The sequence below is a fragment of the Brachycentrus maculatus genome, unplaced genomic scaffold (assembly GCF_059751285.1).
Source record: "Brachycentrus maculatus isolate JH-2025_06_01 unplaced genomic scaffold, ASM5975128v1 h1tg000096l, whole genome shotgun sequence".
NCBI lineage: Eukaryota > Metazoa > Arthropoda > Insecta > Trichoptera > Brachycentridae > Brachycentrus > Brachycentrus maculatus.
The window spans coordinates 858,575-873,015 of NW_028280850.1; the positions used below are offsets into that span (position 1 = coordinate 858,575).

Here is a 14,441-nt window from a genome sequence, read left to right on the forward strand (position 1 = left end):
TTACGCCTAGTTTTCAGATATAAGACGCTATCTACATCGAATTTTCGAAATGAACTGAACTCCTAAAATGCTAACTACTTAATTTTGACAAAGCATTAAGTTTTAAAACGATTGAATACAATATTTTATTGTGTTTTTGAATTTTTAATACTAGTTTAGAATTTCAGATAAAACCGTTAATCAATAAAAAAAAATACGTTGAAAAAATCTTCTAAGCTCTCTCCTGGAAAGTTACAAATTTGCCGATAGAGTACTTTATGTAGGGGCCGTTGATAAAATCTACCTTAGAATGATCAAAGTGCAAATTGACACCCTCTTTGTAAGAAAATATTTCCATAACTACGCATTTACTAAATTTTTTGATTATGATAACGTATGACATTTCATTTATCCAAAAATTAATTGATTTGTGTATGGCCAAGTCTGAGTAGGAATGCGAAACTGATGTTATTTTTATATTTAACTGTAAATTATTGATGTTTGCTTAACTTTAAACAGTGACAGTTTGCTAATCCGAATGCTCCGTAATCCGAGATGCGCTATAATCCGAACAATTTTTACTCTGATGACGGCGAGCAGCTGATGTCAGTTGAGTAAAAAATTACACCTTCTGGAGCTGCGAAAGCTTTCATCATAGCTATCAACTAAGCGGAAGAAGTCGTGCATAATATGGACTGAGAAATTGATGGTTTTGAGACGAATGTGTGATCTAGCCCTTAAACACCATCTAGGTTTGTTGGTTTAAAAGAAAATATCAATTTTTTTCAAGCTAAAGTAAAAATGTTAATTTTTCAAATTATTCATTCAGTACTCAATCTCTCTCTCTGGTCTCAATCCTGCGGATTGGTCTGTAGCAACAGATGACATCTCTTTTGCCATTCTCGCCTATTTTCGGAAGTCCTCTTCAGCTCCTCATTCGTCGAGCAGTCCATGTCTTCGCATAAGTCACTTAGGTATTCGTGGCGTGGGCGTCCTCTGGCGTTTATTCCCTCAATCGTCCCCTCTATTATTTGGTGCAGGAAACCCTCTTGTCTTAGCACGTGGCTAATCCATTCGGCGCGTCTTTTAGAGATAGTCGCGAGTAGGTCCTTTCTTTCCTTGATCAATCGTTGTATCTCGTCGCTGGAGATGTGGTCTCTCCAGGATATCCCGAGCATTCTTAGTACTAAATAAAAATGAAAATAAAGAGCATTTTCATACACCGAAATTTCCTGTTTTCTCTCATTATTCTTAAAACATTCAGTAATCTAAACGACCCACTGCACGATTTACGTTCGAATTATCTAGCTGGCACTGTATATTTACTTCAATATTTTTTGTTATGTACATACGAATATGCTTGTAAATTTGACCACACTTGTCTAAATATGTTTGTATATTATAAGATCTAAAATGTCCATTAAGTAAATGAAAAGAATATAGGTGACTGTTTTCTGATTACATTATTGTATGACTTTTTGAGATGTTATTCCTGTTTGGTATTCAATATTTTTTCATGAATGATTTTTATATTATTTGATGTCCAGGGATGAGGATTTTTTTTGAGATCATTTGAAAAAAGTTGAATTGCACGGGTATTATTGATTTGGCATTAATTTTGTGAAATAACATGATTTAAATATAAAAATTGAACAATAAGACCTACCACTGTTGAGTTTGTTAATGTATGAAGATTTTTTTAAAGGAGTAACCCGCAAAGTCTCTATTTTTAGAGTAAGGATAGGGAAGGTAAATGAGAAAATTACATCGCAAACACCCAGACCAGTTGAAAATAAATATTTCTTGAATTAATTTTGCAATTGGCGGAAATCGAACCTGCGATGCCAGTTTTGCAGTCAAGCGTCTACCCAACTACATTGTCAATTCCCTGTCAACTGTTGAGAATATCTGTAGTTCTCAAAACTAGTTGTGTCTACATTGATGAACTCAACAGTGGTCTTAAACAAGTGGTCTTATAACAGTGGTCTTGTTGTGTATGTGGATATTGTTATTATTTCTATGATATCCTATTATATATATTATTTATTTAATTAAATTTATTTAAACTTCATGTACAGAAAAAAAAGTACATTGGCGGGCTAGTTGCTAAAAAGTATATTACATAGTATAAGTCGTACAAGTTGTAATATTTCAATTGAAATTCATTCTTTATCACAAGAATGGACAAGAAATGGATATTTTTTTTTCACTTGTCATAGCATATGCAAATTAAACGATGTATAACGATGTATATCACAAATCGAAAATGAATTATTTTTGCTTTGTGTATCTTACTTTTGACCAAGCTTTACATAAAGTCTTTTTATTCCATTTTTATGATCTCTTTTGTATTTTACATAAATTGAGAATTATTTATTCGTTTGATAAAAAAATTATTATAATTTTTTAATAAAATAAAACCGAGAAGTGCCTCAATTACACACTTATATCTCGAATAATTTAGTTTTTTTTAATAAAAAAGTTTAAGATATTTATAAAGCTTAAATAAATGTTAACAAGTAAACAGATACAGTAAAAAACATTAATTTGAAATTGAAGGGATTAAAATAAAATAAATATGTAGTTTATTAGAATGAATTAATTTTTTTTTATAAAAACTCATACATGACTGATGTCTTCTTTCTTAACGCTTATCTGCACCAAATGGTGCATAGGGCACTGCGTCATATCTACACAGTTTCATGATTGTTAATTGCATGAACGTAAGGTGATCTGTCCCGCGCTCTTTGTTTAGGGTGATAATAAAATAATATGTCAGTGAAAATCACCAATATTTATTTTTATCCCCCCAGGAATCAATCCCGGGAAGTACCGTAGCCTATTATGTTTACCACTAAACTACAGAGGCGGACAAATTGTGATGTAACAAGGCGTGATAACACAAGCAGTGAATGAAATTGATTAAAAATAAATTTGTTTTTGTTATTTTGGTAAAAAAAAGAAAAACTTATTTAAAAATTTTGATTATAATATTTTTTAGGGGGGTGAGAATTACATTATGTTTTTCAAAATAAGCCTAAATTTTAATCATGAACATTTAAATTATCTGGCTTTTACTGTATCTAGTTTTGTGCTGTTACATGTTTATTCATATTACAAAACAACTCAAAGAACAAATTAAATTTATAAGACAAATTAAATTCTTCAAAGTATGGTTTAAAAAAAAATTAAATGGTGATCTTTTTTGTGTTGGGGTTTTTTTTAAAGAAAATTAATTGGTGATTTTGATGTTTCTCTTATTTTAAAACAAAATGCCTTGTGTCAGGTATAATTTGTCAAAATACTACTTGGATCAAGATTTGCTGTGCTATTTAATTGTAAATCTAAAATAAATTTTTTAAACAAACTGCGCAATAAACAATAATCATTATTAATCAAATAATGTACATTTTACATTTTTTATTTAGTTTAGTCTGTGTACCTATGTATTTAATATTAATTTATTTTACTAAGATTTATAGTTATTTCTTACTCTTAAAAGTGCAATAAATAATAATGTGTATGTTTTTAAGTTAATATTTATTAAAAGGTAATTATTTATATAATATAAGTTTAAACTATTATTAATATGTATGTTCTTAAAGTCATTATAAAAAAGCAATTACAAGTAATAAAACATAGAATTATTTTTAAAAAAAACAGAATTTCAAATAAAATGTTCAGAAATCCAAAAATATGTGATAAATAATTCTCAATTGTAAAATGATCTATTGAAAACTTTTGAAAAGTAAATATTTTCTTCATGCTACATCTTGATATGTGGTATATTTTTCAGGGGTTAGATCCAGTGCTTGAGTACAATAAATTAAAAAATATTAATTATGTTTTAATAAGCTCATAAAAAACGAAATACGTATTTCAAAAAATTAAATAATTAAAATAATTTTTAATTTATGTACATCTTGTCTGTATATTGTTGATTCTTTATTATATTAAACGAAGTGAATTGTCCGCCTCCGTAGTGTAATGGTCAGCACGCTCGGCTACCGTTCTGGAGGTCCCGGGTTCGATTCCCAAGGGGGGTAAAATAAATATTAGTGATTTTTTCACTGTCATATTTATTCAATATTACCCTGGACTGGTTCCTTGAAGCGGAGGGCTGATCACCTTTCCTTCATGTGTAAACGATCAAGATAACACTGCGTTTATATAACGCAGTGCCCTATGCACCATTGGGGTGCGGATAAGGGTTTAATTAAAATTAAATTAAATATGTTTTGTTGAAATATTACATGATCTGAATGTAAATAACAATAATATTTAGGTTTTAAATTATTTTAATATTGATCATTTATATTTAAAAAAAAAAGACATTTCCTATCTAAGACAAGATTTCGGATTGAAAATTCTTCTTGTAAAAAAATATTCAGTTTAAAATGTGTGAGATTAGATTGCTACAAAATTTTTGCAATCCTTTCTTTAATTCAAATAAGATAATATAATTTATATTTGAAGCACTAACTTTGTGATTTTCCATTTTATAATTAAAATGTAACTTTGTTTTAAAATCACTATAAATATTTTATTATTACTTAATTATAATGTCTACTGGTTTCGAAGCTAACCGCTTCTTTATCAAGACTGATTAAAACAATTAAGCAGTATTAATAGTATTAATCAGTCTTGATAAAGAAGCGGTTAGCTTCGAAACCGGTAGACATTATAATTAAGTTATAATAAAATATTGATGGTGATTTTAAAACAAAGTTACATTTTAATTATAAATAAGATGAATTTTTGCTGTTAAGGTATGTAAAATTGTTTTATAGAACTTTTGAAAAGTGTATAGTAATATTCCTATGTATGTTTGTAAATTTTGCTTCAAAGAATTTTATAAATTTATATATAGAAAATAAAGTATGTTGTTGAGAAGATATTTTTTATTGCATATATTATTAACATTGCCACTTATCATTAGCTTCTCCGAGAGTGTGGCTGAACCTTATAGTTCCAAAGAAGTATGGATGAGGTATTATTACATCTTTGCGTACAACTTAAGCATCAAAATTTTTTTTTAAATTTAAAAATAGGACTTGTAGTGACACCTGTTGATTCCTTTGCATGGTTTCTTGAATTTTTTACTTTACTTATAACCCTTATCCGCACCCAATGGTGCATAGGTCACTGCATCGAATTGACGCAGTGTTATCGTAATCATTACTTACATGAAGGCAAGGTGATCACTCTTGCGCTTCAGGAACCAGTCCAGGGTAATATTAAATAAATATTACAGTGTAAAATCACTTATATTTATTTTCACCCCCCCTGGGAATCGAACAAAGGACCTCCAGCACGGTAGCTAAACACGCTAACCATTACACCACGGAGGCGGACTTTTACTTTCTTTTCTGGAATTTTTACTTCCTTTAACATAATAAAATAAAACAATTATAACATTTTATTTATTTTTTTTTTTTATTTTTATTGAAAGGGATAATTAAAACACATTTCTCTTCACACATTTCTTTATATATATCAGTGTCAGTACAAATTGATATTGAATACCTTTTAAATATAAAAAAAAAACAGAAAAACATAAACTATTGCTTAGTTAATTAAAATATTAACATGAATTATTAAGAATAAACTTTGAAAAAAAAAGTATCTTTTTAGAGAAATGAAGTCATAATAATATATTTAAAAAAGGTATTAAAACATTTTTATTTTAAAATAGGTATAATAATAAAATTAAATAACTTTATTATAAAATGAAACCTTGGATAAATTTTTATTTTTTATTTCGAGCAGCTAACATCTAAAGTGGCCTACATAAGAGTAAAAGCATTAAAACATTGACTGCCAATAGAATACAATATTTTCTGTTTTATGGTTTAATTTTATCAAATAGACATGAATTCAATAATTGTATTAAGGTGGAGACTGACCGGAGCATTTCGTCTTAACATAACGTCGTAACATCGCTTGTGGGGAGCATCAGCCAGCATCCAAAACTATGGATGGAGCGCTTGGCTCGCTGTACTGACTGCCTGAATGCTCGCATCGTAACATGTTTCGTTACGACAAAATGCTCCGATTAGTCGTCGCCCTTAGATTTCATATAATTTTATGGTAAATCATTGAGTATTTTCATGTGTCAGACACGGGTAACTTTAAAGGGGCAATTGGAAGAGTTAAAAATATGTATGGTGCTGTGTCAAACACCTTGTCAAGGTGAGTGCGGAGTCGTGTCACTCTGAAAAGCAATTTATATAGTGCTTGTGTTTGACAGCTCAGAAAATGAAGTCAAAATGAGGTAAATAGTGTCTACCACTTGTGGCCAGCAGGGGGCAATTGGAATGTCTTGTGGAAGTGACATGACAGTCAACGTGTAAAGACTAAGAAGCATATCAGGTAAGAATCTTCGAGATAGAATAAGAAACACCAGGATCAGGGAAATATGTGAGATCGAAGATGTCGTTAGGTGGGGAAGGCAACGAAGGAGACAATGGTATGCGCATGTGAGGAGAATGGAACCATCCAGACTCCCCCTCATCGCACTATACGGCCAACCCCATGGTAGACGACTCCCGGGCAGCCCACCAAAGAGATGGGTCGATAGCTGGGAATCGACATCGCAGGAGGCTAATCTCTCTTGAAAACAGGCCACAAGGCCTACAACAAGATGAAGAAGAAGAAGCTTATTGATTTTGATTTTGAAAGTGATGATCAATTATTAAATTCAGTAAAACATTTCCTTTTAATGCTTATTTTTTGTTTGTTATTCCATTTCATCACTTCTTAACTCTCAATATACCCAACTATTTTTAGTGACTTTTGATTAATTCATGCGGCGGTGACTTTGTGCTAAAATCTTTCCATTTTTAATTCATGTTTTGCTTAGTAAATACTAGTATTTCTTCAAATCTATTGTGACACGCGTTTCGACGCATTCTGCATCATTTTACAGTGTTTGAAAATGATGGGGAATGCCACGAAACACGTGTCATAGATTTAGTGTTAACTAAGTAAAACTTTTTGAAAAAAAAACAATTTTTTTATGAGATGTTTCGATATGTTTAATTTTTGCAATGATATATTCTAATCAAAAACATTGTAATATTGACCACTTTATTTCGATGCTAGCTCTCATGAATTCAAATTATGTTTAGTGGCATAAATTATACATAAGTAATTAGGTACTAATATTAAAATTCAGTGGGTAAAAATATGTTCTTAACACTCTAAAGGGTTATTTTTATTGCTTATCTATTACATGATTGACAGTATTTACAAATTCTAGTAGTTACTATTAGTCCTATATTAAAATTCCATGCGCGGCGCAGTATTTCTTAAACCAATACATAAACATACAAATGAGTTTCAATAAATTTGTAGAAGTGACATTTATACAAATAAATTGAGTTAATTGTATTTTATCCTTGTAGTGGTAAGCTTCATCAGCGTTTTTCAAACATAATAAATATAAATAATAAAACCCTTATCCGCACCCCAATGGTGCACCATTGCATAGGGCACTGCATTATATAAACGCAGTGTTATCTTGATCGTTTACACATGAAGGAAGGGTGATCAGCCCTCCGCTTCTGGTACCAGTCCAGGGTAATATTGAATAAATATTACAGTGAAAAAATCACTAAGATTTATTTTACCCCCCTTGGGAATCAAACCCGGGACCTCCAGAACGGTAGCCGAGCGTGCTGACCATTACACTACAGAGGCGGACAGAACAAACATTTTTTCAAACATAATTATATTTAGTTGAGCAGTTGTATTCTAAAACCAGTTTGAATTAAATATGGTGCAGCTTACACTTTTTTTAACTTGTTAACTACCATGTCAGTTTTTCGGAATTTCTGTCTAAAAAGCCAATTTCATTTAATCATGTTCAATGCAAATATTCCTTTATTTCTTGATTTTGAATACATTTTTTATAATTATATTTTCTGTTCATTTATTAAAAAATTTTCTGTTCATGTAAGCCAGCATTGATTTTTGTTCTCTTCCCATGCGCCATCTATCCATATTAGCACTGATATACTAGGAATTTTACTGTAGCTGCACGAATACGGCAAGTAAACACAGTACGAGATAACTCGTAGTCAGCGTCCTAGCAATGAATGTATCTACGAGTTACCTCGTATTTGGCAGTCAGCGTGTTAAAAATTGAAATTTTTTCGTTTACCAGATTTGGTCACATCCTTGATGGAGAATACACTTGAAGCATCAACTTTCAAACGATCTTTACGAGGTAATATAAGTCAAATTCTCGTAAAACCTATAGATTCAAGTAACGAACACCAAGTAGAAGAACCAGAACCAAAAAAACGTAAATATTGCGCATTTTGTTCGTACAAAAAGAAAAGAATGCCAAAATTAGTGTGCTGTAAATGTAAAAAGTCAGTATGTGGCGAGCATAAAGTTGATGTGTGTGTAGTCTGCGTTTAAATTATCACTGTTCACTAAAAGTCTGATTGTGTTTGATGTTTGTCCTACGCAGAAGATTTAAAAAAAACTTAATAGTTTATTTAAAAAAAATGTTTTACTTGATTTTTCAGTTATTTTTTGTTTGTTTGTGAATTCAGGAATAATATTAAGTTTCTTCATAATAAAGAGCTGCGATCGTATTTTGATTGATAAAAATGTGTTTTGTTCTTAGTTTATTTCCTAACCTATATTTCCTTCAAGTAATAAACCTAAAATAGGTATATTTTTGCCTATAGACGGTCAATTATATGTGTACGTCTCTGAGATGTATGCAGTTTCCGTAGTGTAATGGTCAGCACGCTCGGCTACCGTTCTAGACGTCCCGCATTCGTTTTCCAGGGGGGGGGGTTAAATAAATATAAGTGATTTTTTCACTCCAATATTTATTCAATATTACCCTGGACTGGTACCTGACACGGAGGGCTGGTCACCTTTCCTTCATGTGTTAACGATTGAGATAACACTGCGTTTATATGATGCAGTGCCCTATGCACCATCGTGTGCAGATGAGGGTTTGCCAGGAGCGGTCAAGTGGATGGAGAGTCTAACCCTTTGCCCGCAATATGGCCTAATAGTCTAGAAAACTCTATTTACCGCCATATGCCATACAAAAAGTAAAGCAACATCGTTCCGATGTAACATATAATTTTGCTGGTTCCTTCAATGACCTTACAAACGAGTTATTGGGTTGATGCAAAAGTTTTGACCGTTTTTTACATATATTTTTTTTTTAAATTTTTTTCTTGTGTATTATTTATTTAATAAATTATATAATTTCCATAATTTCTTATAACCTTCTTCCATCTTTCTATCAACTTATTAATACCAGTAGTATAAAATTCCGCGGATTTTAATGCGAAAAATGAAGTAAGGGATGTTTTTACCTGCTCTATTGAATAATTTTTTTCATCATTAAAATTTTTTCGCAGTGATCAGAATAAATAAAAATCAGAAAGAACAAGATCTGGAAAATACAGTGGATGCTTGATAACATCCCAATTTAACTCATTTAGCTTGTGTTGGGTCATCATAGCCACATGTGGTCGCGCGTTGTCGTGATGAAACACTGCCCCTTATCTGTTTACCAATTCTGGTCTATCCTTTTGAAGGACCATGTTCAATTTGGATAATTGCTGACAATATCGTTCTGCTGTACTTGTCTTATCGTGTTCCAAGAGTTCAAAATACACAATACCCTTATTATTCCACCAAACACAAAGTATAACTTTTTTTTATGGATTTCGGCCTTCGAAGTTGTTAATGGGGCTTGTCCAGGTATAGTCCAATGTCTTTTTCTTGTCACGTTGTTGTACACGACCCATTTCTCATCTCCCGTCACCAAACGATGCAAAAAAGGTTCATGTTTTTGTCTCGCACTCAAAGCAACGCGCGTTGAAACACGATCCAATAAATTGGCAGCCGACAATTGATGAGGTATCCAAACGTCGTACCGCGAAACCATTTCCATACGCTTCAAATGTCTTAATGCGATTGTTTGGTTGACTCCCATCATTGACACAATCTCCCTGATGGTTAGACGTGGATTGGTGTCAATTATGACTTTTAATTCGTCGTCATCAGACTTCAATGGCCGCCCGGTACGTGGTTTATCAATGAGTGAAAAATCTCCAGATCGGAATTTTGCAAACCATCTTCGTACCTGTCGAACTTTGATGACATCTGCTCCATACACTTCACAAATGTTTTTGGTTGCCACACTCGCGGTATTGTCTTTACGGAATTCATAAAGTAAACAATACGTAAATGCACTTTATCGAACGACACTTTGAAAAAATACAAGGGGTTATTACTGTATTCTGGCCAGGCCAAAACTGAATAGAAAGTAGAGGGAAAGCATCTTTTATACAATGGAATCATAAAATAAGAAGATACTATTCATAATTTATGAATTTTTTTTTTTACCTGGGATCATAAAAAACGGTCATTACTTTTGCATCAACCCAATACATTGAGTAAAACATTTATGCTTGAAATCAAGAAAAAAAATATGAAGAAGGCCACTAAGGAAAAAATACAAAATCCCTTATAAATGTCACTTCTTTCCTTTATTTTTTAACTCCCTCAAAAAACTTTCAACCTGTGATAAAGGGACTTTTGATAACATTAATTCTACCAAGATGTGCTGAAACAGAATTTGGGTTGTGTTAGATATTTACAGATGGACTGTTTATTATTTTGCATGTGCAAATCTAATTGACGTGATTGGTAAACAAGAATTGTGATTTTAAATTCATCTATGTATTTGAGTTAAAATTCTAAAATTAACGATAACCTCAGTTCTTGTGCTTAATTACATAGAATATTTTATTGCTGTTTTAAAATAATTTCAATTATTCATAACATGATTCATAATTGCAAAACTAATCCATAAAATTAAAGCCCAGTGAAAAATAATAAGTAGTCATTTGATTGATATTTTTTTTGTTGGTAACAGTTTATATTTTGTCATTGTGTTAGGAATATATATTTTAAAAAATATTTATGCTTACCGTTTTATGTAATTATTCTGATCTTTTAATTTGACAACTAATCACATGTGATTGATAACACTGACCATTTAAAATTGGTAAGTACAGACCATTATGATAAACATATGCTGACAATTTATTAGATTTATTGACCAAAATACCAAAAAGTAAAAATGTTAATTTCTGATCTATTAATTAAACAACTAATCACACAAATATTGATCAATGACATGATCATTTATACAATTGGTAAGTACAGACCATTTTGATGTAAATATTACTGACAAATTATTTGATACACTGACCAAAATACCAAATAATAAAAATATAAACACCTGATTTTAATTTAACAACTAGTCTCATATATGTTGAATGATGATACTGACTGTTTATAATTGGTAAGCACATACCATTTTGATATACAAATTACTGACAAAATATTTAATACGAAATAAATATGTCTTTTAAAATTGTTTCTGGACAAAAATAAATTAATGGCATTTATAATGGATTTACCGATTGTTGTTATACAGGAAATATTATTGAAACAGGTTTATTTTTTTCCTTTGTAATATTTTTAAAATATCCTGTGTAAATTCAGAAGGTAGAATGTATTATTTGTCCGATAAAAATATGTATATAAAATTATCTTAACAATTCTTATTTACATATCTACATTAGAATTTTGTTTTGATTATTTACAATATTATTATTGTATAATGAGACCTAGAAAACCATATTCGATACTGGTATTATTTGAAGTATCTGCCTTGATAGTATGCCCTCGAAGTTCATTCAATTCACAGCAGCTAGAGTAGAGGCAACACAGAGGATTGTAACTGCGATGAGAGATGATTCTAGAAGAAGCAAAAGTTAGTTTATAATATAGATTGATTTTAATATTTACCTCACTGATGATTGGTGCTGAGATTACTAAAACAGAGTACAGAGATTTAAATCACGGGAAAGATGAATTGATCATAACATTCAAATAAAGTAGGGAACAAAATTAAGAAAATGTGTTAGATACATATCGCTCACTCCTTTCAAGAACGTCATAAATAAAAAAACTTGATTTTTCAGTGTTAAAGTTTAAAAATATAATACAATATTTTAAAAATAAATATCAAGCCACTTATTGAAGTTTTTACTGTGCAACAGATCTTTTAAGGAAAAACCTGAAGGTTTTTTCTCCATTTGAAAAATATTTAGTATATTTAAAAAAATAATTAAACAATACCTTTTCTTCAAAATACAAAAACAATACTTTCTGCCCTGTAGCGGGTAAATATTAAGTTAAAAATATACCTCTTTTGCTGGGATCTAGTACATTTTCTGGGCATTCCGAAAACATGCACAACTGAAAATTGACAATTTTTGATTTATGACGTTCTTGAAAGGAGTGAGCGATATGTTATATGGATTAACTGCAAATTGTTACTGTATCCACCCTTGTATTGTCATCTCTGGATCTCTGCTGCTGAGACATGGACCATAAAAGCAGCAGAAAGGAGAAAACTTGACGCTTTCAAAATGTGGTGTTTGAGGCGCATGCTCCGAATTCGGTGGACAGCTAGACGCACCAACGAGTCTATTCACAAGGAAGTACACTTAGATGGCTTGACTCTGACTAATGTCTGTACGCCACGGATTCTTCAGTTCTTTAGACACGTTGCGCGTGGCAATGAGGATAGCTTGGAATGAAGAGTTGTGATCGGTGGCCTGGAGGGGAAGAAAGGAAGAGGAAGATCCCCACCCGATAGACCGATAAAGTTTAGTCAGCAGCAGGCACCTCGATGGTTGGAGCGCTACATGCAGCGCAGTCAAGGGATAACTGGAGAAGAGTCATTGCTTCCACAAGGGTCACAACCCTCAGTAATGAGGATAAGACAGAGAAGAAGTCATCCCTGGAAATCACGATGGTCAGCAGTAATCGAGACGAAAGAGTAAAAGACCAATGAAAAAGTACAAAACTTACCAAAAATAGCTGCAGAACTCCTGTTGTCCGGTTTCATGCTGTATGATTCCACTTCGTCCAAGAACTGATAATTGGCCTTGAAGCCAGTTCCATCCAGCCTGTCGTTAGATCTAAAAGTTACCCTGAAGAACTTTCTGTCTGATTCGATGTGGAACTCTTTTAGCTGCCCACAGTATCGGTTATATTTTCTATCTCTGGCCATAAAATTTGAAAATTCTACATAATCGCTTGCTGATATTGCTTCACACCTGCAAATTGATATTTTATTTTTATTTTGAATATTTGATTAGTAAAAAAGATTTTCATATGTGGATGTAATAGATTTGTGAATTTATTCATCAGAGAATTATCTGAGTAAATGACTCTCCCAACCTATGTTGGAGCCATGACATCAATTTATGATCTGCAAACAGACTGTGGAGGGTAAATATGAGAAAAAGCCCTTTAAAAAATTCTGGTCCGATCCTTGTGAATAGACAATGAGTAGAGTATATTTTAAAAACACTTTTATATAACTTTATTTGATTTGATGCTGTAAAAACTCGTCAATTATATTTTTTAATTTTTATATTTGTAAACTTTTGCCTGATAATTTTAAGTGTTAACAAAATAACAACAGCAGTGAATGAGATCGGAAATTTAAATAAATTAAAACAAGGAAATAAGTGTTTTTTTAGATCTATTCTTATAATTTTATTTCGAATTTTGTATGAAATATTTCTTTGGGTTTAGAATTAAACATATTTTTTGAATTATCAAAAGTTTTGAGCAATTGAATCAGAATTAAGAAATACATTTTTGAATTATGGCAAAATTCGAATGATGGTTGTTCTACTTTTTACTGTATTATTTACTCACGGCAGAACTCCCTCTACATCAAAGTAGGTGAAGTGCAGATGAACCTTTTGGTGTGGTGCTCCATGGAAGAAGTAATGGCACTCCGTGTCCCTCGGGTAAGGCCCGGGATAGTTGGGCGAACTGAATGTCCCGTTCCCCGCCTCCGAGCTGTTGTACACAAAGGCACACGGGAACTCAGCTAGTTGCTTTCCCTGGGTTATTCCATAATCTGGAAATCACACGTTGACAATATCTATTAACTGAAGCCCTGGTAAGTTTTCATTTAAATAATATCATATTTCTTAACACTATTTTTATATCACAAACTTTAACACATAGAGCACTTGTCCACTACCCGGAATTTTACCGCCCGGCACGTCAATTAGCGTTTTAAAGCGATGATTGGCTTGTGCTATTGTCCATATTTCTTCGGATCAGTGCTCTTGATCGGTGCGTGTAAATTTGCGCGTGAATTCAATCACACTAAACTATCGTATTTGTTTTTATTTTTCAAAACCGGACTACCGGACGGTGAAATCCCGTGTAGTGGACAAACGCCCGTATGGTTAACGTATATTTTGTTCAATTTTTAACTTTGATACAGCTTTTTTATTTGATATTTTAAGTTTACCTTGTGTTTTACCTATAAATTAAAATTATAATTTTATTTTGAAATATATATTGTAAAGCGT

General features: G+C 31.7%; 1 protein-coding gene across 1 annotated transcript in view; it reads right to left on the reverse strand.

Annotated features, from left to right (window-relative positions):
* Positions 1 to 10,881: 10,881 nt before the first annotated feature.
* Sol1 (CUB domain-containing protein Sol1) overlaps positions 10,882 to 14,441 on the reverse strand; it is a 243,900-nt gene continuing 240,340 nt past the window's right edge. The window contains exons 12-14 of the mRNA XM_088258466.1: positions 13,771 to 13,978; positions 12,913 to 13,160; positions 10,882 to 11,791 (exon numbers count right to left, since the gene is read on the reverse strand). Coding sequence (XP_088114592.1) covers positions 11,730 to 11,791; positions 12,913 to 13,160; positions 13,771 to 13,978 — 518 coding nt within the window. The 3' untranslated portion in view covers positions 10,882 to 11,729. The remainder of the gene's footprint in view (positions 11,792 to 12,912; positions 13,161 to 13,770; positions 13,979 to 14,441) is intronic.